Raw genomic sequence first — 20,569 nt, 5'->3', positions numbered from 1 at the left:
TTTCAGGGCATCCCTGCCCACTTTTATTTCAAAAGAAAGTAAAGTTCATACAGGTATGACATTCAGCCTCCGGGCTCTCTTGCAGCTTTACTGCTCTGATTAGTACCTCTTGGTCCTTCTGGCCCTTTGTACCTTTTTGGTCCTCCTATCAAAAATGTCCCAGTGTTCATGCACAGGCGCCGCACCTCAGCTCTGCGTCTTTCCTTGCAGTTCCCTAGCTGCTCTGTCCCTCATGGACTCTCTCAGGACAGTCTGGTGCATAGTAGCACCTCTCATGGCTCCCTTCACACACTGACCCCCTTGAGAGGGTGGGGTCTTGACCTCTATCTCTGGCTCTCATATGAAGCCTGCACACACCTGCGCCATTAGAGTGCTCGCTTCTTACAAAATCTGGTGTAAACCACCATTTTAAACAGTGGCACAGGTCACCCTGCCACAAAAATAACATATATATATATATATATATATATATATATATATATGTATATATAGAGCACTACCCCCTTAGGAGCAGCTGATGATTTGCCTATAGTCCTGCACATCCAGGAGTCAGTAACAAGTCCTTGAGCTTGTTTTGATATTTTATTAGGGGATTTTAGAATTTGGATGGGGTAAAGGGTGCACGGGATGCCCAAAGAACTGGGGAACCGAGGACAACTTTCTGAACTTTGTACAGATGGTTACAGCAGCAAACTCTTTTGGAGAGGTAGCTGTAGTACCACCCCAGACCCCAGCTGCTCCTCTATCTGGCTGCCTGGAGGAATCCCTGTGCAGGGGATCCAGTGCCTGTCACTTTAAGAAATAAGACAGTCCCAAGTGGTGGCTAATCTGGTTTCCCACCAGAATGCTCCTTCCCCTATCTGACCCAGGGGGTGCAGGTTTACTCAGTCCTTCTCGGTGGCTGCTACTAGACCTTTTAGTTGGGATGCTCCTTCCCTGCTTCACAGGTGGTCCTCTCAGGGGGGCATTGAAGTCCCAAGCTTTCCTCCTTCCAAGGTCCTCTGCCTGTAGGTGAGCCCCTCTCCATCTGGACCCCCTCACAGCCTCCTGTCTCCAGCCTCACATCTTCCCCATCTCCCACCCAAGCTCTCCTGTCTCTTACCAAGCCTCCTGTTGGGGATTGCCCAGGGTCCTCTAAGAGTAAAGTTCAGCCACTCCTCAAATCTGCTCACTGCTTCTAGACCTTTCTAAAAAGTTCTATAATGGGGAAATTCCAGAGGGCTGGTCTGCAGAGCATCTCAGCTTTGACCCTGCTAGCTATCACATCCTCCTGTGTGACAACTGAACTAGAGCAAACTAGGAGGGTGACACACACACACACACTAACTAGGAGGGTGACACACACACACACACTAACTAGGAGGGTGACACACACACTAACTAACTAGGAGGGTGACACACACACACTAACTATATATATATACACATAGTTCCAGCAACATTTTTGATAAGTCATATAGAATGTAATGATTTTTTTTTTGTAAATACATACTAGAAAAATACACAGGCTGTGAATCTGGACCTACCTCTACAAATACTAGCTGTTTCTGGCTTTAACACTTTATGGGTCACTGATCCAGAACAATCATGCAGCAAGTTAAGTCAGAGGGAAGTCAGAATTCATGATGTACAGTAGATACTTATTCCAAATCAGTGACTCAAAAAGTATAAAATCCATTGTATCAGCTTGACAGCCAGACAATTAGTATATATAGAAGAAGAGGTAAGCAATGGCAGCCTTCATATTCTCTCATTCCTCTTCAACAAGTGGCTCTGTGTAATTTCTGTAGCAATGAACTATATGACATAGGCATATAAAAATAGAACAAATGATGAAGCCATTTATTTTAAAATACTTGAACTTTTTCTCTCCCTAGAGTCCAAGCCCTGCGTGATTCAGCATCAGCCCTGGAGCTGGAGAAAGAATCTCTCATAGAACTCATCCACAGTATTCAGAACAGCCAGGATATGAGGAATATCAGTGACGGTAAGTCGTGCTTACACAGTTTCACCACCTAAAACTGGCTTATTTATTTTTATTTCACAGCAAAAACAAATGCAAGAAGGTGACCATAAGTGGAGGAAAATCTGTGAGTATAAAAACATGGGAGCTGCCATTGGTGACTTGAGGGCACTTGGCCTGCTGAGGTACTCTCCTTGACACCTTTACTTGTAGGTAAGCTGCAGAGTGCTTTACGGGTCCAGGAGCGCAGTACACCCTGTTCTTGAAGACTCATTGGTGGGATATGCCCCCTGGTTCTGCTCCGACTGACTGGGGTGCCTTGACACAGTCACTTCAGCTTACACATATATACAAATGTGTGCAACTATTATTATTATTATACAGGATTTATATAGTGCCAACAGTTTGCTCAGCGCTAAACCCCTTGTTTTTAATGTGAACTGTTCGACAGGGTCAATTCAGTTTTGTGGCACGCTGGCTGGTAAGCAAACCTGGACTGGCCATAGGGCACACTGTGCATTTGCTGGTCCACATGTATTTAATGTTAGGCAGCTGCAAAATGCAAATCAGATGCAGCAGCTGAGCTGCCCCTCATCTCGAGCCTGCACCGCTCCTTGGTCTCTCCATGGCTGCACAGTTAGTTTTCATCCTGTATGGCCATCAGAGCAGGAGGCGGGAGCTAGAGGTCAGCTGACCCATGGGCTGCCAGGTGACTGTGAAGGGGGAGTAGCTGGTGGAGACCCCATCACCTGATGCCAAATAGGTGTCACTGCTGCTGCCACAGACAGGGAGCTGGCCTGGACTAAATAAATGTGAGTGAGTGCCAACCTGCCACTGCCAGTGAACACTTACAGTTACAACAAATTATAAGACAATTTGTATAGACTTGCTGGACTGGGCTGTCTCTTTGCTGGACTGGGCTGTCTCTTTGCTATATTGGGCTATCTCTTTCCTGGATGGGGCTGTCTCTTTGCTGGACAGGGCTTTCTCTTTGCTGAATTGGATATGTCTCTTTGCTGGAAGGGGCTGTCTCTTTGATGGATGGGGCTGTCTCTTTGCTATATTGGGCTACCTCTTTCCTGGATGGGGCTGTCTCTTTGCTGGACAGGGCTTTCTCTTTGCTGAATTGGGTATGTCTCTTTGCTGGAAGGGGCTGTCTCTTTGATAGATGGGGCTGTCTCTTTGCTATATTGGACTGTCTCTTTTCTGGACGGGGCTGTCTCTTTGCTGGACTGGGCTGTCTCTTTGCCTGATAAGGCTGTCTCTTTGCTGGACAGAGCTTTCTCTTTGCTGGATTTGGCTGTCTCTTTGCTCGAGTGGGCTGTCTCTTTGCTATATTGGGCTGTCTCTTTCCTGGATTGGGATGTCTCTTTGCTGGATTTGGATGTCTCTTTGCTAGACAGGGCTGTCTCTTTGCTTAACTTGGCTGTCTCTTTGGTATATTGGACTGTCTCTTTGCTGGACTCGGCTGTCTCTTTCCTGGATTCGGATGTCTCTTTGCTGGACTGGGCTGTATCTTTGCTGGATAAGATTGTTTTTTTGCAGGTTTGCGCTGTCTCTTTGCTGGACTGGGCTGTCTCTTTGCTGAACTGGGCTGTCTCTTTGCTGAACTGGCCTGTCTCCTTGCTCAACTGGGCTGTCTCTTTGCTGGTCTGCACTGTCTCTTTGCTGGATAGGGCTGTCTATTTGCTGGATGGGGATGTCTCTTTGCTGGTTTGGGATTGTCTCTTTGCTGGTGTAGGCTTGTCTCTTTGCTAGATGGAGCAGTCTTTTTGCTGGACTGGGCATGTATCTTTGCTGGATGGGGATGTCTCTTTGCAATATGGGGATGTTTATTTGCTGGATGAGGCTGTCTCTTTGCTGGATGGGGCAGTCTCTTTAATATATTGGGATGTCTTTTTGCTGGATTGAGCATGTCTCTGCTGTATGTTGCTGTCTCTTTGCTGGGTGGGGCTGTCTCTTTTCTGGAAAGGGCTGTCTCTTTGATATATGAGGATGTTCCTTTTCTGGATTGGGTCATCTCTTTGTTGAATATATAGGAGGCACTGGGTTTAGAAAGAAAAGGGGGGGGGGCTCTAAACTTCAAGGTGATAGGGGGCTGTGATTGCTAGAGGCATTGTAATGCAAAGGGGCACTGTGATATAAAGGGAGGGAACTGCACTGTAAAGGGACACTGTAATCAATTTTCTGTCACCACTGTCACCAACCGCCCCTGTGAATGCCTGACCACTATTCCCTGGTCAGGCATTGGTCCGAAAAAGAGAAAATTTAGCGGCTGTTGTGTGGATGCAAATGCCTTGTTGTTGTCAGAGGAGAATGGGCAGCCTGGTTCGAGATGATAGAAAGGCAAGAGTAGCTCATGTCAATATGGACCAAAATCTCTCGAGGAATGTTTTCAACACCTTGATGAATCTATGCCACAAAGAATTAAGGCAATTCTGAAAGCAAAAGGGGGTCCAACCCAGTACTAGCAAAGTGTATCTAATAAAGTGGCTGGAGAGTGTATGTATGTATAAGTCCTTGTTGAGAAGTGGTTATATCAGGATCATGACTGCAGCTGCAGCCATGATCCTGATATCATTCACTACAATGTAAAAGTTAATCTGAGTGGCTATACAGCTACCAGATCACTTTTACTGGTAGCTGAAGGAGGTTCCCCCCGCCTCCTGTCATCAGCTGCCACCTTCCCTGGGCTCTCCTGTCCCACCTGGGAGCTCAGAACCAAGGCGACCTGGTCACCAAAAGTTCCTTCCCTTCTTCTGTTGTGTCAGAAACCGGAAATGACGAGGATTTAGTCAATACCAGTTTTTGTTTGTATGTTTAGCTGCTTAGTTAGTCAGCTGCTTAGCTGCTCAGCTGCTTTGGACCGCAGATCTGTCCATAAATCTGTCAGTTACGGCCCATGCTATCACATGGGATATTGTTCATCCCTTGTGATAGCAATAAAGTTCAATAAAGAAAATAGAGAGAAAGTGCAAACATATATATAAAAGAAAAAAAATTCAAGTGCCCTTGTCCCCCTGTGCCCACGTGCAAATGCGAACGCACATGTAGGTCCTGCACTCATATGTAAATGGTGGTTGCACCACACACGTGAAGTATTGATGTAGACATCAGAGTGAGAACAATAATTCTAGTGCCAGGCCTCCTGTGCAACTCTAAACTGGTAAGATTATTAAAGTGGTGCCCTCCGATAAAGTGGTGTGTCCGATCACTATACGGGACCTCTGTGTGAGGTCCCAATTCATGTGATCCCTGATTGGCCAATCAGTGATCACATGAATAGTAGTAAGCAAGATGTCACTTCCTGACATCATTGCTTACTACTAGTGAAATCTGTGAATGATCACAGAGGTCACATGGTACAAGACTATTCACAACAGCCTTGTACCATGTGACAAGCTGTGACCAATCATAGCTCTCACAGTATTTCTCAATGGCTGCAAGAATGCAGCCAGAGAGGAGAAATGATTGCTTTTACAGCCTTTATGGGTGTAAAAGCAATCAGAGTGAAAAAAGAAAAAAAAATCTTCATCACCCCCCACAAGTAGTACAGTGTGACTATGGTGACACTGTACTGCTAGGGTGATGGTATGTTAAAAAAAAAAAAAATATTAATATAAAAAAAATTAAATTAAAATGTAAATTTTTTAAAAAAATTTGGGTTATTTGTTTTTGTTTTGGACTTCTCCTCTCCCCACAAAGCACCTTCCGGTTTCTCCCTACACCTCCTTCTCTGTTGTTTTGAATTGTACTGCATTCGTCTTTTGTTCTCCAGTTTTTCTGATGATTGCAATAATTTACTGGCCTCCCGGCCCTGTGTCACACTTTCTCGATGATTTCTGCGGATGACTATCCTACTTTCTCTCCTCTGAAGTACCCGCCATAATCCTCGATGACTTTAACATTCCAATCAATGTTAACACCTCAGCCACTTCTCAACTACTCAGCTTAACCTCCTCTTTTACCCTAACATAATGGACACAAGCCACCACTCACTCCATAGGCAACACCCTCAACCTCATATTCTCCCATCTCTGCACTCCCTGCAACCTCTCTAACACCCCTTTTCCTCTCCCTGATCACAGCCCTATCAGTTTCACACTCTCTCTGTCTCCTGCCTCCCATGCGTCCAACCTGTTACCTGCAGGGAGCTTCGCTACCTCAACCCTTCCCTTCTTCATCCTGGTACTGACTGCCTTTATGATAAAATCGCAGTCCTGTCCTGCCCAGACCCGGCCACTTCTGCCTACAACATACTGTCATCTTCCCTGGACACACTCGCTCCTCTCTTTCCACGCAGAACCAGACCACGCCCGCTACAACCCTGTAAAACAGATGACACCAGAAAAATCCCTGCAAGACTTCACCCTCTACAAATCTGCCCTTTTCAAATACAACTCCTGCCTCCACACTGCTAAACAAACCTACAACATCACTCTCATCAAAATCCTGTCATTCAAACCTCGTCAACTCTACCCTTAATTCCTTACTTCACCCCCCCCCCCCCCCCCATTGCCTGCACCCACCAATTTGCTCACTGCCCAGGAGATTGCCAATCATTTCAAAAACAAAATTGACACAATTCGTGATGCATCTAGCTTTCTCCCCAAACCAACACACAAGGTCCAACACCACACTCAACACTTTCCTCCTTCAACCCTATTACCAATGAGGAAGTTACCAAACCCCCATCCGCTGCCCACCTCACCATCTGTCCCCTCACAATTACTGTGACCACCTTCCTACTCCATCCTAAACTCTCTAACCTATATCTTCAACCTCTCCCTCTCCTCCGGCACCTTTCCCCTCCCTGCTCAAACATGCACTGATCACCCCCATACTTAAAAAACCCTCACTGGACCCCACCTGTTTGAATAACTTAAGACCAATCTCCCTGCCCCCATTTGCCTCCAAGCTTCCTTGTCCACATCCATATGAGTTGCTACCTTACTGACAACAACCTTCTCCATCCCCTACAGTCCAGCTTCCACCCACAACATTCCACTGAAACTGCCCTACTAAAACTCACCAATGACCTACTACCTGCTAAAACCAACGGCCAGTATTACATACTCATACTTTTAGACCGTTCTGCTGTCCTTGACACAGTTGACCACCCTCTCCTCCTCAACTCCACTTCCTTGGCCTCCATGACTCTGCTGTTTTCTGGTTCTCCTCCTACCTATTTCAGCGCACTTTCAGTGTCAGATACAACACAATTTCCCCCATTGCTCTTGCTCTTTCTGTTGGGGTACCCCAAGGTTCTGTTCTTGGGCCCCTCCTCTTCTCTCCCTATACCTCTTGCCCAGGCCAGTTGATAACCTCCCATGGCTTCCAATACCACCTCTATGCTGACAATATCCAGATCTATCTCTCTTGAATCAACTCACTCCCTCAATCTCCTCACGTATCACAAATTTACTGAGCGACATATCAGTATGGATGTCACACTACTTCCTCAAACTCAATCTTTCTAAAACCAAGCTTGTAATATTTCCTCCTCCCTGATCCCCTCCCAATGACGTTACCATTGAGATCAACGGCACAACCATTGATCCCTCCACACATGCCAGGGTGCTAGGTATAATTCTAGACTAATACACCTTACTAACCGATCCGTGACTGCTGCCCCTCTCTGCCAGTCTCTTCACTGGCTTCCCCTACCCCATCATATAAAATTCAAAATGCTACCCAAAACATACAAGGCCATCCACAACATCACCCCCAGCCACATCACCAACCTTATCTGCAGATATTGCCCAAATCGTCCTCTCCACTCCTCCCAAGCTCACTTGCTCTCTAGCGCCCTTGTTACCTCCTCCCATGCTCGCCTCCAGAACTTCTCCAGAGCCTCTCCCATCCTCTGGAATTCCCTACCCCAGTATGTCCGGTCAGCTCCTACCCTGTTCGCCTGCAGGCAATCCTTGAAAACTCATTTATTCAAGGACGCCTACCCCGTCTCAACCTAAGAACTGTACTTGAGTCACCTCCATATGATCATCCCCTGCAGCTATTACTTTGTGTACCACCTGTCCCTCCCTTTAGAGTGTAAGCTCCATGAGCGGGGCCCTTTTTTCTTTCTGTATTGAACTGTATTGTAATTGTACTATCCCCCTTTATATTGTAAAGTGCTGCGTAAACTGTTGAGGCTATATAAATCCTGTATAATAATAATATTTTTTAAATATTAATTTTAAGAACAGTCATAATTTCTGTTTTTTGGGGGGCTGTTCTCGAAATTATGAAAAGCTGCCAACACTGATGGAAGATCTTTGAAAAGTTTTGGCTTCAAATTAACTTTGATTTATATTTTTGAATAATACATTGTTGAATTAAATGCCTTTCATTTGCACTGAGATTTTCTTTAAATATTGGTTTCACTGTATAGGAGAAAGAGAAGAACTAATTATAACAGCAAAGAGGCTGATGGGTCGTGCAGTGACTGTAGAGGTCTGCGTTGAAACTATAAGAAGCCCCCAGCAAGCTTCTTCTCTGGAACAAGCCACCAACATGATTGATGACATTCTGAAGAAAGTCATGGATAACTTGGAAAGTGGCAAGAAAGAGCTGGTATCTTTGTACGGAGCATGTAGTTCAGATGTTCCTTCAGGGCCAGTAGATCAGAAATTCCAGTCCATCATAATTGGATGTGCAATTGAGGACCAAAAGAAAATTAAAAGAAGACTAGAGACCCTTATTAGGAACATTAACAGTTCTGAGAAGTCCATTACACTTCTGGAGAACCAGAAGCAAAAATCAGCTGATCAGCAAAATAAAATCTAAAGTACATTTAGCAACTTGTTTTTGTCCATGGTGCACAATATTGTAGATTTAGAACCAGGTTTATATGCATTTAAGTGTTTTCCTTTAAGAAGTTATGTGTGTTCTTTAGATGACACCTTACTGATGAAGAAGCCATTTTACCAGTAGAACTATTCAAGGATTCATTCAGGTGCTTATTTGCAATTTCCATAGCTCTTTTGAAAAGGTGCAACAGATCAAGTGTACAGTATCTGTGCTGCTGTATTAGAAAAACAGCCTGTGGTTTAGCATATTTCAGAACATTTGGTTCATTAATTAGGTTTAAAAAAAATGAAAGTCTAATTGGACAATTATATACAGTATGTATATATAAATGTATGCATAACCTCTGACCCCAAAATAATTATCCAATGAGTAAATCAGTTGCCATATACATACTGTAGGTAACATATGCAGAAGCAATGCTGGAATCAGCAACACCGATATAATACTTTGCCTGTTTCACCTTTGTCAGTTATGCATCTGGAGTGGGAAGCAATACACCAGCATTCTTTAACACAAGGACATTTAGGGCCAGTTCACACCATAGAAACGCATAAAGATATCTGTTAATATGCAGGAAATGCAGTCATCTTTTAATTTAGTGGGGGGTTTTTTAAACTGAAATAGAGAAGAGTGTAAACCCTGCCCATTTTTTTCTTTTTTTGTTAACCTAATAAATCCCTTTCACTTTTACTCATATCCACATTTTAAGGGAGGATTGTTCAGTAGTCCAGTGTTTTTCAACTGGGGTGCAGAGGCAAAATGACATAAAACCCTGTACAGTCCAATCTGAAAGCATTCCTGTGTCAAAGTGTTACAAAACCCACAACAGTAAATTCAGTCTGTATATGCTGTAAAGCATGCTTGTTATACTCACTGTGGAACCTAAGGGGTTAATCCTCTGTATTGTGTAAAAAGGCTGTTCGATCCTGACTTCTCTGCCCCTCCTCTTGTTCAAATGTCCACGCTGATAAGACAGACTGAAACCGTAACCCTTCTGCACATGCTCCGTTTAGTATGTATTGCTAGAGAGGTTTTTTTTTTGGGAGAGTGCATGTGATCAGCACAGGGCCAATCAGGACTGTCCTGACAGAGGGTCAGGAGCTCTGCATCCTCCTAGAGAAGAAAGAAAACTCCTCCTACAAGCTTTAACCAGTGCTCTGCTGAAGTCACAAGACTGCTCTAACTGCTGATGAGAAAAGGTATTTAGCAGTTTATATTTACTAAAATAATTGCACTTCTATGTTCTGTGGGAGAACAGATATAGTGAATGCAGGGTCCTGGGTTTAGTAACACTTTTAAGTAGTTGTAATCCCTTACATACCGTATACCAAAAGAAGTGACTGGCCTCAGGTGATACACGGAAATGAAACAAATCCTCCTACATAAGTTGTGCTTGTTTGTCTGCAGTCTTCTCTTCTCTACATCCATTCAAAGTCCAGAATTTAGAAAGCTTCTCTAAAACTTCAAAAGTTCAGCTCAGGGGGTAGGGATCTGAAGTTACACTCTGCAGAGCTTCGTGAGGAGAGTTCTGAAAGCTGATTGGAGGGAAGAGACACACCTCCCTCCACACAGCTCACAGGAACAGAGCTGAGGCTGTCAATCTGCTGGAGGTCCCTCCCCTGCAGGGGCGGACTGACAACTCATGGGGCCCCCCGGGCAATAGGGGATCATGGGGCCCCTGTGTCCCTGTCTAAACTGAAAAAAGCCTATGAAAAAGGTACCAGGGGCATCTAACGGGGCCCCCTACTGCTGCTAAAACATGCTCAGACCAGTAAAGTCACGTGTTTATGCAGTGCTCATAATCCCAGTGGAGTTAGATGAACAGTCTGTAAAGTCCAACATAAGGTAGATGTGGTGAAGTTGGAAGGAATCCTGCAGCTCCTGGTATATGGATCTCTGATCAATCCCTCAATGGAATATGCAAAGAAAACAGCAACAGGGAGAAAGGATCAGCATGGGGTAAAAGCAGCACTTTATTGTATATTCACATTTACATCTCAGAGAAGTGTGCTTCAGCTCCAACAGGCAGCAAGTGAGAAGTGTACAATAGAACAACAATCCAAGGGCTGGAAATGCAGCTTTTGGGTGCAGACACAGGCTAGGACTCATCAAGATGATGGATAGCCAGTGGCATCTATAGCTGTCAGCAGAAGACACAGCGGTGAGAGGAGGTGGCAGGCGACAACGCGTTTCTGAGGGTCCATCTCCTTATTCAAGAAGCTTCAGTGCAGTGTGTTTTCTGCCTGCCTTCTTCTCACTCTCAGCCTGTTGGAGCTGAAGCATAGTGCTCTGAGACGTAAATGTGTATTTACAATAAAGGGCTGCTTTTAACCCCATGCTGATCCTTATGCCCTTTTCTTTGCAGATTCATGCTGGTAGTAGAAGAATGAGGCAGCAAACATAAATTACACTTCATGCTTTAAATGGAGACAAATACACACTATAGAGACATATGTTTTGTTCTAACAATGTCAGAGGTTTACAATCACTTTAACTCCCGCACCTCCTCCCAGTTCTCTCCTCCTCTCTGCTCATGTCATTACTGTCGACAACCCAGAAAGGTATGTGTGCTGCCCATCTGTGTCCTACCAACTGATGATCTCATCGATTGCTAAGGACAGGTCAGGAGGCCCACACAGCTTTCTGGGTTGCTGACAGAAGTAGTGAGAGGAGGAGAGAGATGGGAGGAGGTGTGGGCTGTGCTCTCTCCCTCCTCTTACTACTTCTGTCAGCAACCCAGAAAGCTGTGTGGGCCACCTGACCTGTCCTTAGCAATCGATGACATCATCAGTTGGTAGGACACAGATGGGCAGCCCACATAGCTTTCTGGGTTGCTGACAGAAGTAGTGAGAGGAGGAGAGAGATGGGAGGAGGTGCGGGCTGTGCTCTCTCCCTCCACTCTGTACACAGGAGTGAACACAAAATGCTCTCAGACCAGACTGCACAGGGCTTGATTACCTTTCCCCATCTCCTCCCAAGACTGCTCATGTCCCAGTTGCATAAATTGTGGGTAGGGGTTGGTAATCAAATCCTGCACAGTCCGATCTGAGAGTTCTGTGTCATCTCTTGTATACAGACAGGAGGGAGAGGAGCTGGAGGGGGTGGAGGGAGAGCACAGTCCACAACTCCTCCCAGCATTGCCTCCTCTCTGCTGCTGTCACTGCTATTGTAGTGATGAGAGCGAAGTGGTGGGACAGGGAGTTTTGTGCTAGGAGGGGGATGAATTTGTGCTGGGGGGTATTTGTGCTAGGAGGGGGGATCTGGAAACGGGGTATTTGTGCTAGGAGGGGGTACTTAGAAGAAGGGAATTTGTGTTAGCACAAGGGATAACCCCCCAAAGCAAAAACAAAACTGGCAGACTCGATGGACCACTTTTTTCTGCCATCACTTTTCTATGTTTCTATATTGGAGGGTGGGAGATTTGTGCTAGAAGGGGGATTTGAGGGGATTTACAAACTTAACTCTACGTTAAAACTACATTTTAGGGCTTGTTCACACCAGGTGCAGTGCAGTAACACGACTGAAACTGAGTGTTTTCCCGCACTACACAAAACTGTGCTGCCTTTTGCAGCAGCAGGGTAATACAAGGCAGCTTGTTTCCCTAGTAAAACAGCACACAGTTAACCCTTTGATTGCCCCAGATGTTAACCCCTTCCGGCCCAGTGTCATTATTACAGTGTCAGTGCTTTTTATGAACACTGATCACTGTATTAGTGTCACTGGGGATGTCAGTGGCAGTTAGTCAGCACTTTTGTGGTCTGCAGTGTATCAACTAAGGCAGGGGTGTCAAAGGCCTCCAGCTGTTGCGAAACTACAAGTCCCATCATGCCTCTACCTTTGGTAGTCATGCTTGTAACTGTCAATCTTAAAATGCCTTGTTGAGACTTGTAGTTTGGCAACAGCTGGAGGGCCGCCAGTTTGACACCCGTGAACTAAGGTAAAGGCAACACATGCAGAAGGAAAGGATTTATGCATGGGGGATTATGCACCAAATAGCTGTGGCAGGAGAACCACCTCAATGAGAAAATCAGTAGCAAAATCAACGCACTGATTGTCAGGACGAAGTCCTTGAGCACCCAAGGGCAAAAAGGTGAAATCACGGCCCACTCCCTGAGCTGTGAAAGAGTTCAGCAGGATAGATTTCAGGTTTACCTGTTTTGGACCTCACCCCCGTCTGCCAGTTTATGGCCTGTGCTGCACCATAGAAGCACATACCTGGGCATGCCTCCCCATCTCCTGCCCCTTGGTGATAGTGAAAGTATGGTCTCTTCTCTCCTCGAATCAATGACCTTAGGTGTTCATACTCAGAACCACCAGTGCCCCTTCCCCCCAAGTGCCGCAGAGCCTATGGAAAGCCCCATGGAAAATGCTGCAATGCTGCTTTACAGCCAGTATGCCTGGGGGACAGGACCTACACTGAGCTATAGACTTTGGATGCTCTAATGGGACAGGCAGGCTGAAAGGTGGCTGACCCCATGCCAACTTGTGCCAGTGCAGAGACAACTAGAATAGTGAACTACAGTGAGGCTCATGATCTCGCTTGTGTTCTTGCTAGAGCACACACCGCATGGTGTAATATCATGGTCACTGGAGATAGCAACAGGAGAAAGAGGAAAACTTTCTATTGTCTCAGATCCAGCAAGATCCTTCACCTATTGCCTCTATCCCTGTGAGGCAGAGTCAGCAGGAGACAGAGTAGGAGGAGTGCTGCTGGTGAGAAGGGGTAGAGTTGTGCTGTTGGTGGTGTAGTGAAGAAGGTTTGGCAGGAGAATGAATTTCTGAGGGGCTTCAAGAGGGTTTTCACTGCTCCCCAATCCAAGACAAGAATAGTACAGCGATCTCTGCAAGAGGGAGCACAAAGAACGCCCCTCTGAGGTAGCACAAATGACCTCCTTGCTGCATTTCCTGATGGTGGATGGATCCACCATCCTGTAGGCATAAGTAAAGGGCGTATAACTTTGCCCACCACTTCAAGAAGAGACAAAGCCGCCCTTTGTGGGGCACATCACCATACTCTTCTGCACAACAGAGGTTGACTCAAAAGCCCCACTCTGTTTTGTCCCACAATTTGCCAAATCTAACATAACATTAATTTAGTCTTGGAAAATCAAAAGGCATAGGATGACCGCCCTCACATAAACATAGTTGTTTTTCCACTTGTTCTTGACACAGGGAAAGCTTGTCTTCCTTTAATGTTCCAGTTGTTGATTTTTTCTTATTCAAGGAGTGAGAGAGCCACTGTCTCTGAAACAAAGATAGAAAAGACAGAAATTGGCCGCTGATAGTGCTAAAAGTAAAACACTGGTCCAGCCCCATACGTTTCCCTCCCCCAACTGTATCATTTTGAAATTTATTCAAAACAGTATTTTGAAAATAAGCATTTATCATTCCAACTTGTCATGAAAAATGTAGTGATTATCATTTTAAGGTAAGGTAGTGCCTGCACTGGTCAAGCAAAGATGGCAGGTAGGGACATCAAGAATGGAAGCACAATGCTTACACATTCATGAACTATTGGGTGTACAGAGTGGAACTCTGTCAGGAGGTGGCCCAACATGTGTTGCCTGTCTCATGTCAGAGAGGGCCTTCAAAGTCATTTACCCTTTCTGATTGAACCAAATCCTCCTTTATTTGTGTCTCACCTCCTCCACTCTTCCCTCCAGACACTGCAGCTCACAGTGGGAGGTCTTCAGCAACAGAAGATGTGCTGTCAATCCAGGAAGCAAAGACATGACTAGGTGTGGCCAGGAGCTGATTGGCAAGCTACAGGCTGGCAGAATGCTGACAGCCATGTCCTTTGTAACCTTTTTTTTTTTTGTATCCCACTGTAATGCAAGCAGGCACAGTGTACATGACAGTGGACAGTGGTGCATTTAGGTTTTGTGCTGTTCTAGGCATATTGTGCCCCCCCCAATCCCCAGCCAGTATCTCCCGTCCCCCTGGCTGGGCTCCTTCTCCTATTCACAGCCAGCACCCTCCGCTCTCCCCGCACAAACAATGGGCAGCACTCACAGATTAGCGGAGGCTTCTTCCTCGTCCTGCAGATATGGAGGCCACCATCCTCTCATGGATTGGATCCCATGTAGCGGAGAGTGCTGCAAGAAAACAAGCCTGCAAACATAATGGCTCCTGTGTGCCACTGCTGGGGAGTGGCGACATCCCCCCCCCCAGAAAGATGCCACCCAAGGCAAATGCCTTGTTTAACTCGTGTTAAATACGCCCCTGGCAGTGCCAACTCTGAATTTAGGGGCAGTGCAGCACAGTTGCCGGGCCATAAACACCAAGTTGCATTTGGTGGACCTCAAAAGTATTTAATAAGATCTTGCAGGGGGTCACAAGAAAACTGCAAATGCAGCAGCACATATTTATTTTTTCTTAAAGGTCATAATTCGACTTTACAGTCGATTTGGTGGCAAACCTTGATAGTCATTTTTAGGGTTAACAGACATGTTAGGGAAAAAAAAGCCTAGGAAGCTAGTGGGCACTGCCATGAAGGACCTGTACCAATGTCAACATTTGTTATTAAAACACTGGACAACAAGAAAGACCTATTCTGTACATGGCATTATGGAGCATCAAGATTTTCACAGCCTCAGTGACAGCATACTTTTGGCAGTGCATATTTAGTTGAATTTATATTTTTTATTTTTTAATTAGCATAGTTTCTATACAACAGCAGCACCCCAATCCATTTTTTTAAATTAATATGTTGGTTAAAAAGCTCTTTCATGCAGTTTTTGGTAATGCATGCTTTCACCAAGCAGTACTAGGCCTGCTGTGATCAGTGAATAGAAAATTGCCAAAGGTTTACCTACTGTCAGGGCTGCTGTTAGAAACCATGCGGCCCCATACAGCCCCCCCCCCCCACTAAAAACCCCAGTTATGAATGAACACAGTGAGTGATCGGTACCGATCACTTGCAGCTTGCGGTGGAGAGGGAAACCGCCAGCACTGTGGCATTGGGGGGGCACACAGGGGGAAACGTACGGTGCACAAGGAGGGTGATCGGGCGCAGCAGGAGGCAATTACTGGAACCGCTCTTTCTGCAACAGTTGAAAGCTAGCAGGAGGGAGAGAATCCAGCATTCAGCTGCTGTATAAGAGCCATACAGGGGATTGGTTCCAGTAATTGCCCACCCGCCGTGCGGATCACCCTTCCTGCCCACATCCGATTCATCTAGCTGTCTGGGCCCTGTACAGGAGGACTGGTGGTACCTCCTTATCCACGGCTCTGCCTACCGTTCTCACTGCTGCAAAAATCTTCAGCCTCATCTAAAATTTGCTGATGTGGTATCTTTTGTTAAATGAATTGTTTGATACATTTTTATGTTGAGGTAATTGAAGCCAGACCAAATGTATGCATCTCTGGCCCCCCTTCAAGAAAAAGACTCTAAATGCTGGAATGTACCCATGAATACAAACTTATTTGGTGCAAAATTATACATTTCCAGAATCTGAAAAGAGTGCATGTAGAGAAGCATTAAACAATATGCATTTGTAGTAATCTGACCATATTGGATTTGTACAAGGCTGGGTTCACACTAGAGTGGACAGCTACCAGAGCATTTCACCTATCCAGCAACTGTGCACTCCCACCTGTATAGGGAGCAGTGTGGTGCATGATTCAGCTCTTTTCTTTTGGACAAACTTTATTTGAAGTGTACTAAATGTACTGAGCTACTGTACAGTGCCATGCTACTCTGTACAGTGCGCTGCGATAAAATGTAGCATGTCATGCAGTGTGAATGGGACACTCGGGAAATTTTTTTCTGTGTGTCCTTGCAGTGACAGGCGTTTTTACAATGCAGTAAAGCATCTGTCACTGCACAATGTGTGAATAAGCCCCAAAGGCAACGTTCACCTTTTTTGTTTTAAATCTGTTTTCCTATGTGCTAATATACCATTAACGTACCTCTGTTGCAGAAAATAAAATGTTTTCTTTAGATTCTAGGACAGGCCTTACCTCAACCTCCAGTTTGTTCCATAAAAAATTCCTCCATTACTTCCTGCTACCTGTCCTGGTCTTTGGGATGTGAAAATTATTAAGATTTAGGAAGTAGTTCAGCAGCTGACCTCTTTAACATATACTCTGCACCTGACATCCCCCTGCAGCAGATTGTCCCAGTCACCGCTGTAGCTTCATGCTTCTCCAATGCAGGCAATGTCATAGAGCACCATTCTCCTTGAATACACAGCCAGTGTCTTCCTTGTTGTGTACCTTACTTTTTATCTTGCATAGATTGTTCATTTGGCAGCATGTGCAGGAGCTGAGCGATCACATAACAGCCTATGTGGAGCAGAGCTGTAGTATTAAAAACAGGAGAAGTGTGTCCCTGGAAGTCTGTTAAGTTCACCATACAATCGGATTGTACAATCTCCTTTAGCTCTACTATCAACTATATAGTGCAAGGGCCTGCCTGATTGGATAGATAGGCATGTCCTCCTATTATATAGTTTTGGTAAATATAAAGGAGATCGTATAGTGCATGACCACCTTATACACCTAAAATGAACTAGTTGTGCTTTAGGTGCCATTAATTGTTAACAGCACCCCAAATGCAAAAGAAAACTCGCATGTATACACCACAAAATGCCCCATGAGCTACTTTGCTGCACTTGTGTGTAGAGTAGTCTATTGAAATCAATAGGCTGCCTTATGCCTGTCGTGGGAAAAATATGCCAAGAAAAAGAGAGCTCCCTTTAGGCTTACACGAGCTATGAATGTGTGCCAAAATCAGTGAGCTGGCGCCCTGTATTTTTCACAGATGAGAGCAGGTTCATCCTGAGCATGTGACAGACGTTGAAAGGGTCTGTAGAAGCCATGGAGAATGTTATGCTGCCTGTACCATCATTCAGCATGACCGTTTTGGTGGTGGGTCAGTGATGGTCTGGGGAGGCATATCCACGGAGGGGCGCACAGACCTCTACAGGCTAGACAATGACACCCTGACTGCCATTAGGTATCAGGATGAAATCCTTGAACCCATTGTCAGACCCTATACTGGTGCAGTGGGTCCTGGGTTCCTCCTGGTGCACGAAAATGCCCGACCTTGTGGCGAGAGTATGCACGCAGTTTCCGGAGGATGAAGGTATTGATACCATTGAATAGATCCCACGCTTGCCTGACCTAAATCCAATAGAACACCTCTGGGATGTCATGTTTCAGTCCGTCCGACAATGCCAGGTTGCACCTCAGACTGTCCAGGAGCTCAGTGATGCCCTGGTCCAGATCTGGCAGGAAATACCTCAGGACACCATCTGCTGTCTCATTAGGAGCATGCCCCAATGTTGTCAGGCATGCATACAAGCACGTGGGGGCCATACATACTACTGAGTACCATTTTGAGTTGCTGCAATTAAATTTCAGCAAAATAGACTAGCCTGCTGCATAATTTTTTCACTCTGATTTTTGGGGTGTTTTTGAATTCTGTCTTGTGTAGGTTAATAATTTTCATCAAACGATGAGGCATTCTTATGTTCTTAACACATTACCCAGTCCATATCTGTATAGATATCCAGCTTGATATTTTTCCCCATTGAGATCTGATGTGGTTTCAAATGTTCGCTTAATTTTTTTGAGCAGTGTATAATCAGTTATAAAACATATTTTCCTTTCATGAAGAGTTTTCCACTACTCATTTTCCTATCTTTCCACATTTATGCATCCGCTTAGCTCTTTGGTTTGCAAAAAAAAGGATTCCTTACATTTTGCTACTTACAAATTCACTTTTTACTAGGTTGTTCCCCAATGTTCTTTTTCACTTAGCAATTATACTAAGTGAAGGACTTTTGGTTGTTTTCAGATCCATCAAAAGTACATCAGGGTAAGTCTCTGATAGATCTGCCCTGTATGTATTTTTGTTTTATTAAATTGACTGTGTAGGTGTGGTGTTTGAGTCTTGAAATGAAACCTGTTGGCATGGACCAGTAAATCCTCTTCATTCATGGAAGGTGGAGCCTGTAGTTGACTCTATCCTCTGGTTAGATATTCCACTTTTTTACAAATCATTTAATTCATCCCTCTCCATCCCACCATAATACATACCATAGAGGGTGGTAGCAAGAAGATCACAGACTTCCAGAGGTGTAAGATTGTGATTTATTTTACATAGCTTATAAACTGAAAACACAACCAATTAAAAATACCACACATATCCATTTTGTTTCATGTTTTAATAAAATCATGTAATTAAAAAAAAATCTTGATCTGGTGATTTTATCTCGTTGAAGCACACCTTGCTATGTATATGTAGGCTCAGGTTGTGTTAAACTATACCCCTTTAAACCCCTCCTTCACAACTGCATGCTAAGACAGCTACATCATGTTTATTATTTTCAGTGCTCAGGTGTGCCCCAGGTTTTTCATAATTCTAGCAAGAGCCCTGGTTGTTAGTTAATCTAAAGCAGATTGTTCAATGAATGACTAAAAATTACAGACCACACTGACGTGCTGGCAGGAAAATAGTGATTCACCTGTACTTCAGGCATTTGTCAAAGTAATTTATTAACAGCCTCATGGTTTCTTCAAGCATACACGCTTCTCAGCGCCTTAACCATCTGTTGGTGTTTTTCATTTGACTTTGTGCACTTAAAAATTTTGTATTTTTTTGACTCAGCACCCTCTTCATTTTAGCCTTTTTATCTTCCAAGAGGTAGACTCTAGCCTTATGTAGCTTAAAGCTCCAAAAATACTCAAACTTAAAAAAATGAATTGTTCTCTATGGTGCCTATTCACACGAACAGGCACTATAGAGAACAAATAATTTTTTTACGTTCAAGCATTTTTGGAGTGTCGAGCTTCAAGCTACAAAACGCTCAAGTGTGCATGTAGCCTTACAAGCCTTCAACTTCGTGGGAATCACGAAACCCAGCAACCCCTTGTCCCTTTCCATAGCCGTCAAAGCCAAAGACAGCAAAACAGGATGGAAGACTTGACCCTGGGAATGAAGGTCCTCCTAAAAGGCAGTCACTAGTGAGTGTCCACAACCAGTTAGACCATGTCCGTGTACTGCAGACAATGGGGCCAATCTAGAGCCACCAGAATGACCATAATCCTTTTAATCTCTAGTCTGTGAAGCATGCAGGGGTGCAACTTGAGAGGAGGAAAGGCATGAATGAGACCATACTGATCCCACAACACCACCAGCACAATCTTCATGGGATACTTCACCCTTGTCACAACTTCTGGACCTTCCTGTTGAGGTGTGATGCCTGCAGGTTCATGTGTGGCATCCCCCAGCATAGGCAGATCTGCTGGAATACATCCAGGTGCAGGACAAATTGCCAGAGTGCTAAACTGCTGCCTGCGTGTAGGAGAATGTGCCTGCCTCAAGTGTGGAGGTAAAATAAGATGGCCACTGCACAGCTACAAGAAAATGCCCCCCCCAACCAGCTCCCATGCATCTCAATGGAAGAGGTATACTGAAAAAATGGCCACTGCCTTCTTGCTACAAGGAAATGGCCATTGAAGCCTCATGAAAATGGCTGCCGCCAGCCATATGGAGAGCACGGTGGCTGCCCAGCACAGTTCTGACTCCAGGATAGAATCCCTCGATGCTACCTTGCCAGAAGAGGGGGCCCCACCGGAATGCTCACCCCAGGGAGTACCCTCTATCACACTGCTTCCAAAGAGGGGGGCAGCTATTTCCTGTTCCAGCAGAGCTTGAGGGAAAGGCTCCAACAACAGATCCTCCTCTCCACTGAAGTGGGGCAGCTGTTGGCCAGGGTAACATGAACTCTGGTGCCCAGTCATGTGTCCCCACGAGACGTTTAGCTCGCTGACCGCTCCAGTCCAGGA

General features: G+C 45.1%; 1 protein-coding gene across 1 annotated transcript in view; it reads left to right on the top strand.

The window, feature by feature from the left end:
* The window catches only part of BAG2 (BAG cochaperone 2), a 41,637-nt gene extending 32,878 nt beyond the window's left edge, over positions 1-8,759 (top strand). Inside the window, exons 2-3 of the mRNA XM_089694125.1 lie at positions 1,878-1,987; positions 8,355-8,759. Of these exons, the coding sequence (XP_089550251.1) occupies positions 1,878-1,987; positions 8,355-8,749 (505 nt within the window). The 3' untranslated portion in view covers positions 8,750-8,759. The remainder of the gene's footprint in view (positions 1-1,877; positions 1,988-8,354) is intronic.
* The last annotated feature ends 11,810 nt before the right edge of the window (positions 8,760-20,569 follow it).

The sequence above is a fragment of the Staurois parvus genome, unplaced genomic scaffold (genome assembly GCF_062004578.1).
Source record: "Staurois parvus isolate SC_StPar_1 unplaced genomic scaffold, SC_StPar_1.0 ptg000652l, whole genome shotgun sequence".
Classification (NCBI taxonomy): domain Eukaryota; kingdom Metazoa; phylum Chordata; class Amphibia; order Anura; family Ranidae; genus Staurois; species Staurois parvus.
Note: the sequence above shows the minus strand (reverse complement) of the source record. Positions and strands in the feature narration are given on the sequence as shown.